This window comes from Trachemys scripta, chromosome 7 (genome assembly GCF_013100865.1).
Source record: "Trachemys scripta elegans isolate TJP31775 chromosome 7, CAS_Tse_1.0, whole genome shotgun sequence".
Lineage (NCBI taxonomy): Eukaryota > Metazoa > Chordata > Testudines > Emydidae > Trachemys > Trachemys scripta.
In genome coordinates this window covers 5,900,038-5,923,134 of record NC_048304.1, presented here as the reverse complement: position 1 = coordinate 5,923,134, position 23,097 = coordinate 5,900,038, and the positions used below count along the sequence as shown (strand labels likewise).

At 44.7% G+C, this 23,097-nt stretch overlaps 1 protein-coding gene across 1 annotated transcript in view; it reads left to right on the top strand.

Annotated features, from left to right (window-relative positions):
* Positions 1 to 23,097, top strand: part of ADAMTS9 (ADAM metallopeptidase with thrombospondin type 1 motif 9) — a 124,142-nt gene that overhangs the window by 33,346 nt on the left and 67,699 nt on the right. Inside the window, exons 12-16 of the mRNA XM_034775562.1 lie at positions 7,490 to 7,635; positions 19,952 to 20,133; positions 20,223 to 20,359; positions 21,319 to 21,436; positions 21,709 to 21,804. Coding sequence (XP_034631453.1) covers positions 7,490 to 7,635; positions 19,952 to 20,133; positions 20,223 to 20,359; positions 21,319 to 21,436; positions 21,709 to 21,804 — 679 coding nt within the window. The remainder of the gene's footprint in view (positions 1 to 7,489; positions 7,636 to 19,951; positions 20,134 to 20,222; positions 20,360 to 21,318; positions 21,437 to 21,708; positions 21,805 to 23,097) is intronic.

Here is a 23,097-nt window from a genome sequence, read left to right as displayed (position 1 = left end):
GTGTAATCCACAAAGCATGAGGCAATGGGCATCGGAGTACCTATCTCACCCATGGGGCCCAGTCCAGTAGGGCTGCCTGCTCAGAGTTAAGCTACTGGATTGGGTCCCCTTCAAATTCTAGGAGGTGATGGCGGTGGTAGTGCCTCATCTGATATTTTTTTAGCCTAGTGGTTAGAGCACTTACCTGGGTTCAATTCCCCCCTCAGGCAGAGAGGAAGAAAAGATTTGAACGGGGGGTCTCCCACCTCTCAGGATCATGCTCTAACCACTGAGTTATGGGATAGTCTGATGTGGAGCTCTGTATATAAACACTGGAGACTGGACTGTGGGTCTAGCTTACTGCTTTCCAGCTGGGTGCCCGAACCACTTGGCTTTAGAATCATCCTGTCTGTTCATGTTTATTGGGATAAAAAATTCAAAACGAAATCCAGAAATTACAGTCCCATTCCTAACAAATCACAGATGCAAAAAGAGACCATCCAGAGCTCCTCAGCCCAAAATATGTGCCTGAAAACGAAGTCAGGCCAATGTCCCCCGCCAACCCCATGCCGTCCCCCATTCCTCCAATCACATTCTTTCTTTATTTGCCCTAACCAGCAACTGAATAACTGCACCAATTGTGGGAATCAGCCTCTCAGGTGTGGTGTTCCGAGCCCAAAGACAGGCCAAACAGCCGCTCTGCCACAGTAGCATAAAACCACTGCGTTAACAATGCCCAGAGACTCAAAGGACGTACACAGCAAATGCCTGTTCTTCCGCATGGAGGCAGATGCTGAGGCCTCTGATGTCTGAAAAAAGTCTAAAGGCAATTGTCCATAAGTCTGGCCACGTGTCGGGGGGACCCTCTGGTTTTTAAGCCAGCAAATCCCCAATGGGCATATTCTGTCTGTCTGCCTCTCCCTCCCTCCCAGTGACTCTTTCACTATTTAGCCACAGTGGAACAGCGTCAACAGGAGAGAGTGAGGGAGACCCTCTCCCCCGATCAGACTATCCCATAGTACTCTCCTGGGAAACCCCTGTTCAAATCCTTTCTCCTCTTCTGCCTGAGGTGGGAATTGAACCTGGGTCTTCCACATCCCAGGTGAATGCTCTAACCAGTAGGCATCACCGCCGCTGCTTTGTGTGGAGCGAGGCACCTAACTCATTCTTGCAAGGAATGATTGAGATGCCTAAATGTCCAGGAGAACGTTCCCAACTGTGGATCACTAGCATAGACAGGCCCAGACCAGACTTAGGTGCCTATCCCCATAAGGCGGTGGAGTTTGGGGTACACCCCTCTCCTCAGCATCTCCCCTTGGCGGGTCCCTGCCTAGCATGCTGGCTTTTTGCGGCTCACAGTCTAAGGTGCCTCTCTCTCCCCATTCATTGAATAGGGAGTCTGGGTACCCAGTTCAGGCTGTGTGGGGCGCATTGTTGTTCCTGTGATTTTTGCTAAGCACCTAAAAATTAGGTTTCCTGACTCTGAGCATCACAATGCCTTTGGCTAGGTCTACACTACCCGCCTGAATCGGTGGGTAGAAATCGATCTCTAGGGGATCGAATTATCGCGTCTCGTCGGGACGCGACAATCGATCCCCGAATCGACGCTCTTACTCCACCAGTGGAGGTGGGAGTAAGCGCTGTCGACGGGGAGCCGCGGAGGTCGATTTTTGCCGCCGTCCTCACAGCGGGGTAAGTCGACTCCGATAGGTCGAATTCAGCTATGCTATTCGCGTAGCTGAATTTGCGTATCTTAAATCGACCCCCCCCCCCTGTAGTGAAGACCTGCCCTTAGTCATGTTGTGGATATGGGCCAAAGGGCCTTATAGAAAAGTGGGAGGAGGGAGCATCTCTGCGTTTTGGTCTAATTTACCCTTCCAAAGTTTGGAGCAGCATAAAAATCCTCCCCCGTATTTTGCTGTGTCTTGCAAAACATTGATGTACAAAATCTGGAGTTAATTTCTTTGGAATGAGTAGCTATTTTAGAACTAAGCTATGATGTGGCCAGCCCTGCATACTCAGTAATGCTTGGCCTCAAGTCGCCTTGTTTAAAGTCTGTTATATATGGGTTGGCAGAGAAAATAAAGTGCCATTTTTTTAATGGAAATATCTTTGGAAACCAAAGGGCTTGCCTGTCCAAACGGAGATAAAACAACTCGGATATCGTATCCCCCACCTTAAAATCTTATTCCTAAATCAAAGCTATTTATGTAACAGAGGAGTATTAACTTGCACATATTTTGAATATGAGAGCACTGAAGCTGACACCAAATTAAATCAAGTAATAATCCAACCTCAGTTTTTTGGCCTTTGCTAGGTGAATACTTGTGATGATCATTTACTTTTGTTTCACAGTATCACTGCTTCACTGATTTTTAAAATAAGCAATGCAAAAAAAAGAGGATAATAAACTTATCCATATCTCTTGTGGTTTTAGAAACTATTTCAAATAGCGTAGAATTACAGATATGGTTGCCTTTTTTTGCTACCGGTAGAGGCATAATCATGATTTTGGGTTTCTTGTTTAGGGCAGTAGGTAGTCGTATAGGCTATGCATGATTGAAGTCTTGGTACACTTGTCTGCCCCCTGACAATCTATTTAGTAGCAAGTCAACTGATGCTTGGGCTCTGGATTGGGTGAATTATCTAGGAGTCTCTTGAAGAGACAAAGGAAAGTAGACTCTGTTACAATGCCTCCCTCCACCATCACGACCTCCCTTCGTGAATTTATGTCTGCGTAAGTTATTTTGAAGTTGGTCCTGACAAAAACTGGATTAACAACAGCACTTCCACTCATTCCATAAGACACAGGCCCATAGGAAAGAGAGCTCTGGCAGACGCTGTATATTTTTTTGTTTTTAATTCATGTGTTTCCAAAACACAAAAATAATATTTAAACATAGATGTAAAACAAACAAAAAAAGACATGAAAGTTACGCAACTTGAATATTCACAGTATGTTTCCAAGAAACACAACTGTATTTCCTTAATTTAATCTTGCTGTTTATTAAAGTGGAACATCTCTCTCTCTCTCTCTCTCTTTCTTTCTTTAATGATGTGCTATTTATGACCACAAATCCTGAAATTCTGAACATAATCAATAGTGTAATTTCCTGGCAGAGTTCCGTGTCCTTAGCCATCAGATGTGAAGCTTGTAAGTCATGTCAAGCTCTGTTAGTTGCCTATATTCGTAAGTTATTCAGTCTGCTTCACTGGGTCATCAGTGCCAAGCCTGTGTGTGTGGCTGGATACTTCACTGCCGAAGTCAACATTTCTGCAGGAAGTCTCTCCTCTGGGACAGCACTGCCATCTTGATGCCACGTGTCTCTTTACTTTGATGACAGCTGCTGACTCGGTGTGCCTCTGAAAACAACTAGGACGGGGCCCCATCCTGCAGTGCTTAAAGTCTCGAAACGTCAGTGGCAGTGATGTATGCATCAGATGGCAGGATTGGGCCCTCAATGGAGAAACAGACGTCGTAGGACTTTTTAATAAAACAGGCTGTACTGCGGCAGGCCCTTGGTAATCAAGTGTGCAGAGGAAGGCAAACCCAGGGCATGCTGTAGACTAGTGGACAAGCGCATCTTCAAATGAATCCAGCAAATAGACCCCATCCCAAACAGTGAGCAGCTAGCCAAACACACCTAGGACCAACTTGTTTCATTAGCAAGTGGCAGGCAGGCAGCGCTGGAGGAAAGAGATCTCTCTTAAGCATGCTGAGAGGCCAGTGTTTATATAGGTTTAGCGTGGTAGCAGCTGGCCCTGGTTTGCATTTCTGAGCCCCCGGTGCCATACTAAACTAGCCCTCTTCGGAAACCTGACTATATTTCTCCAGTTCCAATCCTCATCCTGCACAGTTAGCCAGTGCATGTGCAATGTTCTTGCTAATGGAGAAAGATTTGATCACGCGTTTTTGCAGCGCGTGGTGTGGGATGTGTATGTGCAGGTGAGAGAGAAGACATGGAGTCGTTCAGGATGAATAAAACCTGGCCAGGGACAGTAAGTGGGGAAATCTTTTTTCAGACTTTTTCTTGAGATTTTACACAGCTTTTCCATGGAGTTTTGACTGGATAGTTCTGCAAAAAATTGTTGAAACTCCCCACGGATTCTCTGTGGCTGTAGCGATCAGTCACAAATTAACTATGAAATGAACAGAGCCCAGCGTGCCAGAGAAACCAGGGTGCATCAGCAAATTCTGACTCCATTACCATGGAGATCATTCCGTTTCGGTTTCTTTTCGTGCCAGTCCGGCCTCCGCAGTAATCTAGCAATGTTTGTTGACACTGCATTAATTTGATGAATGGTTTGTGATTTGTCTAAATATTTGAGCAGTGCCACTTTAGTTACGGGTGTGTCAGCATTTTCATTGCAAGGCCTGTTTTATGATAGGCTTACGACGGCCCGGTTTAAAGGCCGTATCCAACCACCATTGATGTTTAATGGGAGTTGGATTGGGCCCTACATTTTCTTTAGGTTTAACATTGGATTTCCCCAGCTGGCCGGCGCATAGAACAGGGAGGCGAGAATTCCTGGGATCTGTGAGCTTGTGCAAAGGGCTTTCTGTGCCTCGCTTTCCTCATCCACACGCTACCTGGGTTGAGGTGGGATGTTCTAGGTCAGGGGTGGCCAACCTGTGGCTCCAGAGCCCCACGCGGCTCTCCAGAAGTTACTATGCGGCTCCTTGTATAGGCACCGACTCCGTGGGTGGAGCTACAGGTGCTAACTTTCCAATGTGCCGGGGGGGCTCACTGCTCAACCCCTGGCTCTGCCACAAGTCCTGCCCCCACTCCACCTCTTCCCGTCCCCTCCCCTGAGCCTGCCGTGCCCTCACTCCTCCCCGCTGGAGCCTCCTGCATGCCACAAAACAGCTGATCAGGAGGTGCGGGGAGGGAGCGGGAGGCGCTGATCGGTGGGGCTGCCGGTGGGCGGGAGGCGCTGGGAGTGGGGGGGAGGGGCTGCTGATGTATTCCTGTGATTCTTTGGCAATGTACATTGGTAAATTCTGGCTCCTTCTCAGGCTCAGGTTGGCCACCCCTTTTCTAGGTGAATTTGCTGGCTGGAGCTAGCCAGGAGGCCAGATTAAACGGCCAACAATAGTCTGAGAAAAGGGAATGGTCACCTTGCTTCCGCAACCTCATGGGGCTATTTATGGAGATTCATGAGTTACTGTTTGCAACATATTTGTGTAAACTATTAGTATTTCTGGTATTAAACTCTCAATCCAGGTATGATCATTTTTGTTATACATCTGCAGTCTTTATTCCTGCAGAATTATTACCTAACAGCCCTGGTCACGGATTGTGCTAGGCACCGCGCAGACCGCGAACAAACAACAGTGATTTCAACAGGTTTTTGCGTCAGGAAAGTGCTCAGATTGTGCCTGAAATGTGATCTAAAACTAATCAGCCATTTTTAAAGGGCAAAAAAAATTGCATCAGAGTGACTTTGAAGGTACCCACATTCCTTGCTGCAGAGTGTTTTGCACCCAAGCATTCACGGAAAACAGGCTCCATCTGTTAGGATGAAACCTCTTGCTGATCCCTTTATAAATGCCCAGAAACACGGACCGTCACTTTCTGAGAAGAATTTTGTGCCAGATCCTTGAGTTTCAAGAAGCTGTCGCGATGTCAGAGGAATAGCCGTACATGTTGCAGTGGCGCTGAAAAGTCGATGGAGGGTGTTTGATTTATTTTTGGCCCCAAAGCAATTAAGCACCATTGATTTCCCATGAATAGAGATTGACTGCTGAACCAGAATCACATTTAACATTATTGCCAATAAAGTGGAATTTTTTTTAAACATTCAAATACTTTAAGCACTCCCAAATAAGAAATGCATCGATCAGGCTATTAGCTTGCAATCCTTCAAACACTTATGAATGTAAATTGTTTTACACAAGTAACTGGGGACTTGTCTACACTTACCAGGGGCTGGACACATGGCGATCAATGCATCAGTGGTCAATTTAGCGGGTCTAGCGAAGACCTGCTAAATCGACCGCTGATCGCTTTCCGGTCGACTCCTGTCCTCCACCTGAACAAGACATGCAAGGGGAGTCGACGGGAGAGCGTCTCCAGTCGACATAGCATAGCATGGACCCCGCAGTAAGATCTAAGTACGTTGACTTCAGCTAACGTAGATCGATCTCCCCCCGTAGTGTAGACAAGGCTTGGGACTACTTGGTTGCCTAAAGCTACTCACGTACATAAGTGTTTTCAGGATCAGGGCCCTATTTCATCCCACTCTTCTTAGATGTTGGAGCCTACGTGATCTGCAGCCGTTATTCAAAAACCCTTCAGTACTCCAAGGCAACAGGATGCGCTGCAGACAAACTGGTAGCCTTCGCTTTTGCCTCCTTTCCCATCCCCCCCACTGTAGGCTCTGGAGTGTTGTTTTTAATATAAAAATAGGATGTCGCAAATAGCCACGTTCATAGATTTTAAGTCCAGAAGGGATCATTATGATCACCTTGTCTCACCCCTTGCATAGCCCGGGCTGTAGAATTTGACCCAGTAGTTTCTGCAGGGGAGCATTTATTGAGCCCAGTACCTTGTGGTTGGATTAGACAGAGAATGACTTTTGGAAAGACATCCCGTCTCCAATGAACAGCACCAATTGTATGAGGAATGTCTCACTTCCCTGGGCGAGTTATGTCAGTGGTTAATTACCCTCCATGTTAAAAAGCACAATAGGGTCCTGGTCACCAAGTAGGGCTTCTAGGGGCAATGGCGATGGGGGTGGGGGAACCCCACTTGTTTTTATTTGCCGTTTTTATTGCCCTACTTTTCTTATGTTTTCCCTTACCTTTTATTCTGGCAGTTTCTACAGTTCAGGAGATTTTTCTTTCTTTATATTCCTGATCATCTGTCTCTTTTTACTGATGCATTGTGGCTCTCAGCCTGTAGCCAGAAAATCAGATAAGTAGCTTTTTTCAAAAGTCGTCACTACGAGTGTTGCTTTACAGTTCAGGAGCAGTAAACAGGGGGTATTTTTTGGCTGGTGTAGCTGTTATCGTTTCTCTATAAATCACTCTTCTGGCCTCTGCAATCTGGCTGGTCTTCACCTTTTAAGGATGCAAAAGTTTTGAACCTGCTGCTTCACCCTAATCTCATGCAGAGCAGTATAATGCTACGTGACCCGCTCTTATTGTTACTGAAGTCAGAAAAGCACGTAAGCACGTGCCTGAAGCGAAAGCTAAGCATGTAGTGGTTTCCGGAGTTGGGACATGTGAGTTTCATCCTTGATTTTGGTGAAGGCAGGATCAGACACCGGGATTTTAAGCGCTGTATCATTTAAAAATGTTTTCCCTAGTTTTTGAGCCAGTGCGATGAACAGTAAATTAAGGCTGATTTTGTAAAACGTTCCTTTCCTTGTGAATGTAGTTGTTGAGAAAAGGCAGACAAAGGAACATGGGCTGAAAACCGAGGGGAAATTTTGATTGCTATCCTCTACAACGTCAATATTCTGTAACGGAAAAGAATGGTTCTGTGATGCTCTCTTTTGCCTACAGCACTGCAAGTATGGCGTGTGTGTCCCCAAGGAGCGAGAGGCGCCGGTAACAGATGGAGCGTGGGGATCGTGGAGTCCCTTTGGAAGCTGTTCAAGAACCTGTGGTGGTGGCATAAAAACCGCCGTTCGAGAATGCAACAGGCCTGAGTGAGTACAATAGCACTGAAAAACCTGCTGGTGTTCTTGATAAACAAATGGCTCGAGCGGTGACATTGGATTGGGGGCCCAAACTGACCAAAATATTGACTGGGCCTCCCAGAGCTAAATATTTGGAGAGAGATGGTGGGCTGCTCAAAAGAATTGGCCTGACTCTGCTCCAAATGACCTTGGAACTCAGAGTTGTAAGATACCAACCAAATGTCCACCTAGCGCTACTGTATGAATCAAGTTCCTTCCACAAACACTTCATTAAGCCCCTTTATGCTTTTACACGTGAGCTGGCACAGACTAGACAAGCTCTATGGAAATCTGTACCCTGTTTTAAAAAATAATAATAATAAAAAAGCATTTAAAGATGTTTATTGTAAACATGTCAAGCAAACTCATGTGCCCTTTGAAATCATAGGGAATGTTGCCATTGACTTCAATAGGATCAATACGTGACCTGTAGAATGTTAGCAGCTGATTTGAAAACAATCCGTTTAACGCAGTGACTGGGCTGGTTTTTGCCTTATTGCCTTACTCAGTCACTGTGAGTGTTGAGGAGAGGAAGGGTTCATTTGGGGTGGGCAGAGGTGACTGAGGGCAGGAGAGAGTGTTCTGCTGAGTTGGCTGAAAACAGGACTTTAAAAAGGCAAAGTAAGAGATGACTGAGCACTTGAAGGCAGGAATCATTCCACTTTCTTGCCGGTAGTGTCAGAAAGGTTATTGCCAAGGAAATTGGCATTAGCAGTGGGTCCGTGTCAGTTTCTGCATTACTCCGCAAAACCTGCTCTCCGCTCTTTGAAGTCTGTGGTAGATGAGTGTTAATTGAGGAAGGGAGGTTTAGACCAGGGACACTGGCATTAGAGTGATACATGGAGATTGCTCCGTTTGCGTGAGCAAATGTCACTGTAAAGGAAAGGCTGAGAGCAAGGGAATTGGACGTCGACAAGTTCATTAAAATAATGCTGAGCATAATGCCAGAAACACAAGCATCAGAGCGTTCTCACCTCCGCCAGCCTCCGCCAGTTTTGCAGCAACTGAGCAATGCAGAAACTGGCTGGTTCTTCACAGGTCAAATATAATTCCATGTGTGTAAAGGATCACACAAAGTAGTCCTCCAGCCAAACACTCAGACATTCCTGGTGGTATGGAGCGTTAGGCAGCTGGATGGATAGATTCTCTGGTAAGAAGTCTCCTGGACCCCATCAGCGCTACCTCCTTCTGGAATTCAGAAGGTCCATTGTGTGTATTTGTATTTCCTGAGAAACGTTGTAGGCTGGCATTTCCAAAAGCACCTAAGTGAGTTAGGCGACAACGCCCATTTAAAATCTGGGTGCTTAACAACCTAATGCACTTTTGAAAACCCCACCCGGAGTGCAGTCAATTGTGCTTATTTTCCTTGATTTCTTTCAAGAGCATTATAACTGGCATTGTCCTCCCTTTGAACCCACCAGGAAGTCTCCACAGAGTTGGGCTTTATTGTCTTAGGCTGGCCCACATAGGTTTTACGGTGACTTTGTTTTGCCATTTAAATGTGATGATATGATGTGGGCTGCAAGGACCTACGTTCTCCTCATGAGATTTTGGTGATGTGCAAGTGAGTGAGACAAGTGAATAAAGTTAGAAAGAAAGAACGAACCTCTGCATATCCTCTCCCCCCCCCCTTTTCAAAATGTTCTTTTCTAAAAATCAACTAGTACTAATCTAGCTGAAAAGCAGTTTTATTCCTAAATGTTTTGACTCTGTTATGACCCCTTATGAAAACAACAACAAACAACCCCAGTTTCTGAAGTCTGATCCAAATGACTTTTTATTTGCCCTTGTATATTAAAAAAAGACTTTACATTTTTAAGCAGCTTTTTTTTTTTTATATGAGCATGCAGGTTGGCACCTTGTGTGCCAATGAAACGGTCTATTAGACTGATGGAGTGAAGATCCTCTCCAATCCAACGTTTAAAATGGAAAAAGCCCACGAACTCTTAGCTGGAGTACTGCTACTGCCTCTGTCTATAATATGTTTTGACACCTACATGGTTGAGCACTTTGTAGAACAGTAGGAAGCGGTAAGCCTACGACAGGCAAGCAGACCGTGGTTTGACATGCACTCAGAGGAATGGATTAGCTGACCAGACCAGACCCTTCACCTGGGAAATCCAAACTGGATGGTAAAGCTAAAGCCAACTGCTGCAGCATATCACAGACAGTATCTGCATTGCTGACGCATTGTGTCAAAGAAAGGCACAGTTGTAGGAATAGCAGAAGAAAACATAGCTCTTAGATCATCAGCACAGGGAGCCCCATTTGCAGGAAAGGCTGTTTGGATGTTCGCGTCATCCTTGTCTGTGGTTCTAATGGGATCTGCATTTCTGGTATGTCGCAAGAGTAGCAACGTGTGTTGAAAACTGGCTGAGTTTGACATGCAAGCATATCTACAAATAAATGTTTCGAACTGCTTAACTGCTGAGCTGCTGGCAATACAGTTAGCTGGTAATAGAGCTACAGATTAAAATACTTCTGAGCCTTTCCCCGTTGAAATATGTTCAGTCTTTTTTTGGAAAAGGGGTGGTCAGATCTGTCACAGCCGGGTTTTAAAATGTGGCCTCTGTTGGTGTGCGTGCCATCTCCTCAGAACCCCTTTTGTGTATGCACCATCAAGTGTTCCACTTGTAAATGATGTCACTTGTGCCCACAACATAAGTGCACATGCATAAGTGGACTTTGTATAATAACTCGGGACAGTGGGGTTGTGTCCAGCTCTCCTGAAGCAGAACACAATCACTCTGATGCCTTGAGAGGTACGTGTGAAAAATAATAAAGCTTAATATTTACATAGGGTGCATTATATAGTCAAAACAAGTCAATGTGGAAGCACGGATGAGAACCCAGGTCTGTCTCCTAGTTTGATTTGATAGGCCACATACTGAAGTGGAAGGATCTTTGAATCTCTAGCAGGGATTTAGCTGTGCGTGGGTGTGAGTGTGTGGCGCAAGGTGGGAAGGGGGATATTGCTAGACTGGAGAAACAGTCCACAACAGAAGTTACCTGCTAGTACAGATGCTTCAGAAATGGTAGGATTATGCATAGAATGAGCAGGTTTGTATGCATGAATTACTTCATTTCCCATCATTTGCCACTTGATGGCTGTCCATAAAAAGTATTTGACCATGCTGGTTGAGAATGGCTAATGCGCCAGTATTTCTTCATGACACTAAAAATGTCACATGTTATTGGTGAAAATCAGTGTCTGAAAATATTTTATATGAAGCTGATTTCTTTTTCAGGGTCAGGGTCAGCCATCTCAGTTTTACCAGGCTCTGTGAAAGTTTTTCAAGTGTGTCTCAAAAATTATCAAAGTGGTTTGGGGCTAGTTTGGGGGGGGGGGGGGGAAATCAATGTAAGTGTGTTTAAGCCTCAAATACTAGCAGAAGGGAAAATTAATAGCAAAGTTATGAAGCTGACAGCCAGATCATGGCAAGTTTTAGCATTCTTTGTTTTATGGTAGGTTCTTGTATGCAGTATATTATCTCTAATTTCAAATATCATGTCTGGAAAATGTAATTGCATAGAGGTCTAATTGTACGGGGGCGGGTGTTGAAGTGGTTAGTATCATATATGACAAGAATCCTGCATGTTCTTGTTTACTACCTTAATATGAAAAATACATCTTCTGTTAATGATATCTGTTTATAATGGGAGCATTCTGCTTTAGTGTCATAGTTGCAATGTATTTCTCTCTTTAAAATATAAGCCTGTAGAGGTTTGCATAATTTAAGGCCATCATGAAATTGTAGTACTGCTTTTTGCAATGTAAATGGAAAATATTTTCAAACTGAAACTAATTCTTGTGTCATAAGAATCCTGTGAAACCTACAATGGATTATTTTTGGTTTAAGAGGATCTGTAATGTTCACCTAAGAATGAAAACTCTCGGCGCTAATAATGAAACTGTTATTCTGATCTATGTTCTCATGCAAGCACTCAACCTCAAGTGTTACTGTTTGAAGGTTGGAAGCAAATTAGATATGCTGCTGGGTTTACTGCAGATCATCACAAAAACATTGATATTTGGTATGCGTGTAAAATCATGACGGTTCAAGCTGAAATTCCTGACAATTATTTTAAATTAAAATATTTTTGACTAAAAATTACCTCAAAAATTTGTAATTCCGAAAATGTTGACCTGTTGTAGTTCAAATTCATGTTCCCAGATGACGTTCAGTGGAGTTGCCTGGGTTTGTGCTGGAGTTTGTTGTAGCGTGTTGGATTGCTCAGATGACCAAATGCCTCTTGTGCATGGTGGGTACGTGTTTACAATAACTAGAGCTCCGCTTTTATTTCCTGGTGTAAGATCAATATGTCCAATCCTATATGGGTCTAAATTGTGGTAACTCCATTGATGTCATTAGTAGAGCATCTGTCCCAGTTCTGAGTGCCTCCTATTTCTCTTTCCAAAGAATTCTGCTGTAAGATGGTTAATATGGCCCTGTCTAGCTACTTGCATTGAGGGCTAGGTTCTCACTTAGACTTTATGCCTGCATAAGTGAGTAAGGGACTCCTCCTGAGGCATCTACATGGGAGTACGCGCGACTGCTCATCTGCTCACTTCCTACCCGGAGCAGGGATACAGAACTGTTGGACCCATAATTAGCTGAGCCAGCGTGGGAGTGGGAAGTGAGAAAATGTCACTGATGTTTGTAGCCAGCAGTAGATTACAACTCCTTGGAAACAGGGCAGAGAAGCAGCGGCGGCTCCAGGCACCAGCGCTCCAAGCGCGTGCCTGGGGCGGCAAACCGTGGGGGGCGCCTGCCGGTCCCTGCGAGGGCGGCAGTCAGGCAGCCTTCGGCGGCATGCCTGCGGGAGGTTCGCCGGTCCCGAGGATTTGGCGACAATTCAGCGGCGGGTATGCCGAAGCCACGGGACTGGCGGACCTCCCGCAGGCAAGCCGCCGAAGGCAGCCTGCCTGCCATGCTTGGGGCGGCAAAAAAGCTAGAGCCGCCCTTGCAGAGAAGATAGTTCCTCAGAAATGTGTTTCTGGGCTTGTCTAAGTGTACTGCTTTAGCTAAAGGGTTGATTTTTAAATCGATTTGCTTATCCTAGTGCAAAAAGCTGGGTGAGCACTATATTACATTGACGTAAATTACAGTTCTATTGGTTTGAGCTTCAGGTGTGAGCTTCAGGTGACTAAGAACAGGGTTAAGCCAAACCAAAATAAGCCGACTTTAACCTGAACTAAGAGCTTCTGCAGTGTGTTTTTCACTGGCTTAAATAAATGGCCAAGTAGCCAAGGCCGCAGAGTCATAAGACTGCTCTTGGAGTGGGTAGAACTTATGCATCACCCTTTGCAGAGAATTGTGCCGAAAGCCAGAATCTAGTCCTCTCTGTCTAGAGAAGAATTAAGCGATCTACATTACAACCACCTTCATTTCACTGAGGAGAGGAAATCACTGACAGGCAAAGTGGTGCCTTTTTAGCTACTGATGCATTGTATTTCTTTTGTGGTCATTGGTTGAGATGAAATGCCTGCCTGCCCAATCTATCTAAAAATACACCATACATGTGTTAACAATGGTATGTAGAGATGGGTAGAACTACCCATAATCTCTTCTTCAGTGACCCAGGATAGGGAATGGAATATCTGATATGTGTGATATGCTGATCAATATTGTCTCATTGTTCCCTTATACTTCCTGTCAGCCTGTCTATAGCCATGTGTTTGTTGTCTCTTGTCTAATCCGTAGATTGGGGTGGGCCTTGTCTTTGTTCTTCTGTGTATCTACAGCACCAAGCACAGTAGAGTCCTGGTCCATGTCTTGGACTCCTAGGCACTCCAGTAATACAAATAAATAATAATAATGCTCTGTTATTGACTCATCTTAAAAGGGAGCGTGAAAGTGAGTAATAAGTAGTAGCGAGGCAGTGTTGACTGGGAGGCATTGGATTTGGAGGCAGGCGACCTGGTTTCCATTTCTGCTCTGCCAGTGACCTGCTAAGAAAGGGCATTTGCCTTTCTGTGCCTCAGTTTCCCTCTCTGTATAATAGATATTACTGGCGCCGCCTCCACTGATGAAGTATTTTGAGATCTGCAGAAGGAAAACACTATATGCGAGCTAAATATTATTGCTATAAATGCGGGAAGATGTATTTTTGGTGGTAGGCTGTGTGTTGTCATGCTAGTCATTGAAGATCTTCTGACATTTGCACAATTTATTTTTGTTTCACTTTCTTGTATTGTGGCTCATTAGGGAAATCGCAGAATGTATTTGAATTTGGAAAGTTTCCCTTGCAATTTGTTTTGTTCATAGGCCTACTGACTGGGAAGCAGATCTACTGTCGTTTTAGGGGGAGGGTTTTTTTTGAGGCATAAATGGAAGTTTGACTGTAACCTGGAGGTTGGTGCCTATCTCCCATTTTTAGTTTTACAAATCTTCCCCTGAGATTGTGTCACACTGCCCTCTGCAGGAGAGAACATTTCAGCCCCATCCACCATTTATCTATGTGGAATGTTCTTGCCCTCTTAAGGGCTGGCCTAAAAAGAGTGTATTAAATGCAAAGAGTTGAGTTAATGGAGAGTGGTGGTTGATATTTTCCATGCCCAAAAGTTATGAGGAAAGTTAACTCTGTGTGCTCATGTACTGTTCCGCATCACTTTTGGCTTATGGATACTATTTTTCATGAGTCACCTAAACCGGCTCCTCCCAGATTTAATTTAAAGTGTCGTATCATTCCTTCAGTAACACCAGGAAATAAAGGAGAGCTGCAGTTACATTTGATTGTGTTATCAACCAAATAAACCCACACTGGAATGTGTGATCTGGCAGTTCTACTCTTAAATCTAATTTTTCACCTTTTGGAGCTTTAATTTTAAATGGCAGCTGTAGACTGTGGCTAGAACAAACGGCAGGCGGATTAGCCACTGGACCAACAGGGCCCGTGTCCGGGGGCCCTGAAAAATGGGCACCCCCGCAGCTGACCTGCTCTACCCGTGGCACTCCTGGCGAGGAGCAGGATCCGGGCACAGGGGCTTGTCCAGCTCCGCCCACCCAGCACTACTGCCAGGGAGCAGGGGAAGTCCCCGAGCCCCGACCTTGCTCCCCGATAGGAGTGTGGGAGGAGGCAGAGGGGGGACTGCAGGCAGAAGGAGTGGGGAGGGGCCCCCACTTGCTCTGGCCCAGGGCCCCACAAAAGCATCATCTGCCAATGGGCTCTTTCCAGTGTCACGTTACTTTGTTGTTTATTTGTATCATCCTCGTGCCCAGGAGTCCCACGCATGCACCAAGACCCCATGTTGTGCAAACACATAGCAAGAAGGTCCCTGCCCCAAAGAGCTTCCAGTTTTAAATGTAAGACAAGTGACAACAAGTGGGTAGAACGGACAGACGGGGAGCACAAGGAGATGACAAGAAATACTGGTCAGCATTGTTCTGGTTAAAAGATTGTAATTGGTTAAAACTGGATCAGTAACTGGTTAAAAGATAGGAAACAAAAGGTAGGAATAAATGGTCAGTTTTCAGAATGGAGAGAGGTAGATACAGGAACTCCTCACTTAACATTGTAGTTCTGTTCCTGAAAAATGCGACTTTAAGCAAAACAACATTAAGCAAATCCAATTTCCTCATAAGAATTAATGTAAATGGGGAGGTTAGGTTCCAGGGACATTGTTTTCATTACACAAAAGACTATATTTTACACACACACACACACACACACACAGAGTTTTAAACAAACCATTTAATACTGGTACACAGTGATGATGATGGTGAAGCTTGGTTGAGGTGGTGGAATAGGAGAGTGGGCTATTTCCCAGGAATGCCTTACTGCTAAATGATGAACTAGCAACAGGCTGAGCCAGGGCCAGCTCCAGGCACCAGCAAACCAAGCAAGTGCTTGCGGCAGCACAGTTTTGCTCCTGCAGTTGCATTCTTGGAGCTTTTTTTTTTTTTTTTTGCTTGGGGCAGCAAAAAACATAGAGCCATACCTGGGCTGAGCCCTCAAGGGTTAACTCTCCCACTCTACTAGGCAGCAGGAAAGGAGGGAGGGCAGACAGAGACACACACCCTGTGTGTATGTGTGTGAGTGTGAGAGAGAGAGATGCGCATTTCCCCTTTAAGTACGAAGAGTGGGGTTAGAAGTACACTGCCTTGTTAATTAGATCAGCAAGCTGAGACTAGACTGCAGTTGCTGCTGTCTGGAAGCTCCCTCTATCGTGTGTTCCACTTGCTCTATGGAAGATGGGGTAAACGGGGTGCGGGGGGGAGGGAGAGACACCCTGACATTAGCCCGCCTCTTTCCCCCCTCCCCCCGTAAAGCAAGCAGGAGTCTCTGGGAGCAGCTCCAAGGCAGAGGGCGGGAGCAGCACATGGCAGTGGGGGGAGGGACACAGCTGAACTGCGGACAGCTGCTGCACAGGGAACTTAGGGGAGCGGGGAGCTTATAGGGGGAGCTGATGGGGGGCTGCCGGTCCACCCTGGTTCCAACCACCCACAGCTAGCTGCAACGGGCTGCTCTTCCTGCAAGCAGGGGACAAAACAGGCGGCTGCCAAACGACTTAGAAGGGAGCATTGCACAACTTTAAATGAGTATGTTCCCTAATTGATCAGCAACTTAACATCCAAACAAGGTTAACCGGGATGACTTTAAGTGAGGAGTTACTGTAGTGGTGTCCCCCAGGGTCTGTACTGGGACCAGTGCTGTTCAACATATTAATAAATGATCTGGAAAAAGGGGTAAACAGTGAGGTGGCAAAATTTGCAAATGATACAAAAGTACTCAAGATAGTTAAGTCCAAAGCAGACTGTGAAGAGTTACAAAGGGAACTTACAAAACTGGGTGACTGGGCAACAAAATGGCAGATGAAATTCAATGTTAATAAATGCAAAGTAGTGCACATTGGAAAACATAATCCCAACTATACATGTAAAATGATGGGGTCTATATTAGCTGTTATCAATGAAGAGATCTTGGAGCCATTGTGGAGAGTTCTCTGAAAACATCCACTCAATGTGCAGCGGCAGTCAAAAAAGCCAACAGAATGTTGGGAATCATTAAAAAAGGGATAGGTAATAGGACAGAAAATATTATATTGCCTTTATACAAGTCCCTGGTATGCCCACATCTTGAATGCTGCATGCAGATCTGGTCGCCCCATCTCAAAAAAGATATATTGGAATTGGAAAAGGTATAGAAAAGGGCAACAAAAATGATTAGGGGTATGGAACAGCTTCTGTATGAAGAGAGATTAATTAAGGGACTTTTCAGCTTGGAAAAAAGATGACAGGCATGGGGGGGAGGATATGATAGAGATCTATAAAATCACTGGTATGGAGAACGTAAATAAGGAAGTGTTATTTACTCCCTCTCATAACACAAGAACTAGGAGTCACTAAATGAAGTTAATAGGCAACAGGTTTAAAACAAATGAATGTAATTATTTCTTCAAACAACGCACAGTCATCCTGTGGAACTCTTTGCCAGAGAATGTTGTGAAGGCCAAGCCTATAACAGGGTTCAAAAAAGAACTAGATAAGTTCCTGGAGGATAGGTCTACCAATGGCTATTAGCCAGGATGGGCAGGAATGGTGTCCCTAGCCTTTGTTTGCCAGAGGCTGGGAATGGGCGACAGGGGATGGATCACTTGATAATTACCTGTTCTGTTCATTCCGTCTGAAGCACCTGGCATTGGCCACTGTCAGAAGACAGGATACTGGGCTAGATGGACCTTTGATCTGACCCAGTATGGCTGTTCTTATGGCCTATCCATTGTCAAGTTTTCTATAGGCATCACAGAGTTTTAAGAGGGATTTGAGGAAGAACACTGCAAGGGGGCAGCATAAAAGAAAACCTGAAGGTGCTTGTTTGAAAATTTAACAAGCAGGTGATCAGGACCAGTTCTAGGAGTGGGCTAGCAGGATGATTGCCCTGGGGGCCAACTTCTAGAGGGTACTGTACAGTTGTGCTAGCCATTATCCTGCCGATGATGAAGGGTAGCAGTTGTAAAAGTTTTGGTTTTTTTTAAACTGGACGATTGCATGTTCTATAAGGTGTGTCGCATCCTTTCTCGTGCTCAGTCCTCAAAAGTGGCCAGATGGAATTTTACCAGAGTTTCTGGAACCATTATCCTTTGAGCTGCTATAAACTTCATCCCAAAGGGGACTTCCTAGGTCTGAAAATGAGTTCCTGTCCTGAAAGTGCTTTCTGATCAGTACCTCTGTCATAATAGGAGCGCTCATTCTCTCATTACTATGACAGTTACTGGTTCATATAGAAGAGACTGATGGTTTTGGGATGGCAGGTTATGAGTAGAGCTGGTCAAAAGCTGTTTTCCGGAATGATTTCCTGATAGGAAGTGCCCTTTCTGTGGGGAAAATTTCAGTTTTGCAGGGAAAAAATGATTTTTTTTCCCATCAGCAAAGTCAAAATGACAGCTGCCCACCTGGAAGGCTCTTGTCAATTTCACTTTCTGCCATTGAAATTGACAAGAGGAGCCTAGACTTTCACCTATGTGAAGAAGCTGTTACTTGGCTGTGCAAGGTAAACATCATGGTTGGTGTTTTAGTTTCTCGCTATCAGAATCAATTAGGGCTCCTAGGCTCTCCAGTAATTCAAACAATAGTTGTCACAGCAAGGTGCTCTGGACCACGTATGGTTCAAGTTTGTACGGTGATGAGGTCCCTGTATGTCTCTCTAGGGATCGTCCCATCTTTATTTGTAGATTCTCAGAACATAACATTTAAAATGACTGCAGCCGAGGGGGAATTCATTCCTCCTGGGAATCTCTTTCTCTCTGCCCACTCTCCCCAGCATAATCTGTGCTCCTCAGAAGAGGGTGGAGTCTGCCATGCTAATGAGGTGATTCCCTTAAAGATATATACACACACTGATTCATTAGCTAGTCTGCTTGCGGTAGCGTGCTAAAAATAGCAGTATGGCCGTGACTGCATGGGTGGTGGCTTGGGCTAGGTGCCCAAGTACAATCTCTCTTGACCCCCTGAGCAGCCACCCATGAAGTCTTCTGCCAAGCACCCTCTCAACTGCTGTATAGAAACAAACTGACCCTGGACTTTGCTTGGTTGTTTTTTTGGGTCTTTGAGGATTGTTAAGCATCTCACCCTGACTCCCTCGCCTATGGAGGTTTTTGTGCCTCCACCATTCCCAGGTTTCATTTGTAACCAGAAGTAGGTGAATGGAAATCTCACCAGAGAGCATTGTTTCACTAGATTTTCAGTCCAAAGTAGTTCTGAACTTGTTTGAGGTTTCCCCTTTGCAGCTCCATAGTCAGGCCTGCATTCAGCCCACTTTGAGCTGTGCCCTATTGTGTATCCGGATCTATCTGCCTTTCAGGTATCCCACTAGCCTGCTGAGAAGTGGCAAATTCTCAGGGCTTTGTTGTGAGGAGCTGTAGGGTGCAGCTCACTCTACCTCACTCCTCCTTCCCCCGCCCACATCTTTATTTTCCCTTGTCTTTGTTATTTCTTAACCCCTTCCACTTACTGCTGGCAGTATTTAGCTGTATTTGAGATCGTTTTTAAAGAAATGCAAGAACAAAATATAGGCTCTTCATCAGTAACAGAAGAAGCGTTGTAAATAATAAATGTCTTGAACTAGTTAGAGGAATGTGATTGTGGGACCGGTGGCTGGTAGCATAGAACTTCATCCAAGGCTCACTGAAGTCAGTGGAAAAACTCCCATTTGCATCAGTGGGCTTTGAATCAGGCCCATCATGCACAAGTATCGGCGTGATCCAAAGAAGTTTAAGCTTCTTCCCCTACCCCTGTGTGTGCAGAACAGCTGTCGTTGTGTAATAAGGTGGAGGGTGGCAGCAGAGACCAAAGTCATCTTCCCTTTTGGAAGGCTGGGGAAAGCTCGTGGATGGCTGCAGGCTCTGGTTGCTGTGTTATGGAATCTCTGAATAAAAGAACAACGTAACTGTTAAATACAAGCGCTCCACATCATAATAAGAACACCGCCACCTGTTACCAGGCCTGGGGTTCAAACCCAGGAAGAGTAACATACGTGCTCACGTGCAATCCAGGCAGCATACCCTGTCCCTGGGAAAGGAAAACGGGTACCACTCTAACCACTTTCCTGGTTGCTGCGGGAAGGACCTTGATGGGTTTCATAGCCTCTAGTCTCATTTGGAAGAGCATCTTTCATGAGATGGGAGAGCGACGTTGAGAGGCTCGGAGGATGAAAAGTACCAGAAGTTGATATATTAGAGGGAGAGAGGTTGAACTCAAATAGAGGCTCAGTTGATACGTTGCATCTTAGGCTTGTGGTTGATCATTGCATCTTAGAACTAAAGTGATTTTTTTTTTTTCGCCAGGCCCAAGAATGGTGGGAAATATTGCGTGGGTCGTCGAATGAAATTTAAATCCTGCAACACTGAACCATGCTCTAAACTAAAGAAAGACTTCCGAGATGAGCAGTGCGCTGACTTTGATGGGAAGCATTTTAACATTAACGGTCTACCTCCTAATGTGCGTTGGGTTCCTAAATACAGTGGAAGTGAGTATGTCAGGAAATGAACGTCCGCCTCTTTGCAATGGCTGCATAAGGGAATAGAATTAAAATAACGTGACCTTCTGCTTTTCCAGTTTTAATGAAAGATCGGTGCAAGTTGTTCTGTAGGGTAGCAGGAAACACAGCCTACTATCAGCTCAGGGACCGAGTTGTTGATGGCACCCCTTGTGGCCCAGACACAAATGACATCTGTGTGCAAGGACTTTGTCGGGTAAATATTTCCTTCTGCCGTTTAACTAGGTTGTTTTCTTGTTTTTATTGAAAAGATCAGTTCTCGATCCCACTTCCACATTCTGGCCTTCACGGGTACTAGTGTGGATTCTTCCCGAGGCAAATCAAAGAAGCCCTGCTCTCGTGGTCATGTGTCTTGTGATTGGTAAATCCAGCTCTACTTGTGTGCCTTGAGCCCTCTGAAAATTCCAGAGACCTCAGCAACTACTTTGGCACCTTAATAAGTGACCAGATTTTCAAAAGAGCTCAACACTGAGCTCTTTGAAAATCTGTCCATAAGTGTTGCAGTTTCTGGGTGCTGAGCACTCTTGAAATCTCAGCCCAATTTTGAGTGGGGAGGACATGAAAAATCTAGCCCTGGGCTCTTCTGAAAGTCTGACCGTGCCGGAATTTATTTCCCCTCTTCACAATTATTTTAATGCTCTTCTCCTCCATCTGAGAACAACCTATTCCAGAGTGACTCCCCAAACTGAGGTTCCCTTGTACACACGCCAGTCTCTAAACTGGATAACATTGCCATCTTTTTCTTCTTCTACCAGTGGCACAGTTGCAGGCACAAGTACACAAATCCCTTGATGTTAAGCCTTGTTTGGGAGTGAGGGGCACCAGCATCCGCTGCTACCCACTGTTAATAATAGTGAAGTAGGATACAATAAACTGACTGTTATGGAAAGAAATTCCAAATTGTTGTGATGTTGCAGTGTGCAAATTCCGAGTTTGATTATAACGAGTCCTTGCTTTTTGGAGACCCTCTGCTTAAAAACAGCATCAGTGTAAGATGGTTACACTGTAAATTAACTAAACATGTGGAAAAGTGGGGGGAAATAGTTTGGCGGTGGTCTTTGTACACAGATGATTAGTATGATTTAATTAGGAGATTTGTAAGTTCTGTCTTATTTAATATTTGTTCAATCTAGTTTTTAACTTTTTCTCTTAAAGCAAGCTGGCTGTGATCATGTGCTAAATTCCAAGGCAAGAAGAGACAAATGTGGTGTTTGTGGTGGCGATAATTCTTCATGCAAAACCGTTGCAGGCACATTTAATACAGTGCATTATGGTAAGACTCTGTCACCAGAAAACTTTATAGAGAAAAATGCAAACCTATAAAAGCATTAACTACCTACAGTCTATGAAAACGCTCATGTAAGCTGTAAAATCCCTCTAGCTGTGGTATATTCTGTTCTGTAGCTATTTCTGCTACCCTGACAGGAAAAATTTGGTTTGTGTAATGCCTGATCATTTAAAATCTTTAAAGATTTTTCCCTCCTCCCATAAAAAAATAAATGGAATGGCTGAGGAATAGTCTTGACCTTCTGCTCAATCTTTTAGGCTATAACACCGTGGTACGCATACCCGCTGGTGCTACAAATATTGATGTGCGGCAGCACAGTTACTCAGGGAAACCAGAAGATGATAACTACCTTGGTAAGTTTAATGCCCATTAGAATGTAGAGACACATGCTAGTTATACGGCCCTTTCTCAGGTAAGGAATATTTAGATTTCACTGTCAAGAATATGTACAGTATATCTTCCATATGGACTAGCCTTAATTTTGCTTCATCTATCTATATAAGGTCTTCATTGCTGTAGTACATGAGAAGCTAACAAATTTTAATTATTTTATCTTTACAATGCCCCTGTGAGATCAGGAAGTAGTAGTATTCCCATTCCACAGGTAGGAAGTAAGGGAGATTAAGTAATTTGCCCAAGGTCACTCGGGAAGTCTGTGACACAGCTGGGAACTGAGCTCTGATTTCTGGAGTCCCAGAGCAGGTACACAGATCCCTTCATAAGCCACATTTGCTGGAGTATAAAGACAGAGACATTTACAAGGTTTTAATGGAAATTCTATGCATATTTTTAGGTAATGTAACCAAAATATATGTTATTTACTATTCCACTGGGAGATAACAGGCCTGATCCTCATTTATACAACTTCCCCTTTACCTCTGCCAGAGCAGTGTAAACAAGAATCCAGTCCCAAGCATCTTGCTTTTATTTAAACCAATATGTTATAATGGTAACTCAACCTTTAGCTATTGCACACACACGACAGCAACATTCTGACCCCCTAGTTCACACTGAGCAGTAACTTGCTCCTAAAATAGTACGGCTTGGTGAGGACAGCAAGGATGGCAGAATCCACCGCTACAGAAATTCACCTCTGGGTGAATTTGATACCTGGGCAGATGCCCAGTAAGGCCTGTCTTCAACTTCAGTCCTGTTGTCTCTCCCCAGTAGGGTTCATGCTGGCCCTTTGCACAGCCGTGAATTTCATCCTGAGAGGGGTGAAATCCTGGCCACATTGAAGTCCAGGAAGTTTTGCCCCTGATTTGCAGAGTGTTCGTACCGTGGCTCTGTTTCTCTTCCTTTGCACACATCCTTTGTTGGGTTGGTCAGCAGCACCGTGGATCACTCGCATGTATCTAGATCCCTGTTTGGACAATAGGCGTCATCTTGTTTTCGAAAGGCGGAATAATCAGCTTGTCAAAACAGGCTGGTGGTGTTGTTAGGTTGTTTTTTATTTTAATAGATTTTTAAAAATACCTGAATACGTACGTACGTGTGTGTGTGTGTGTGTGTGTGTGTGTGTGTGTTGGCTTTAATGATTAGTGTTATTTTAAATGTTGTCTTCACTTGGGGTGAAATTCATCCCCGTGCAGAGGACCGGCATGTAACCCTTGCAGCGCTTACGTTCCACTTAAGCCCTCAAAGTA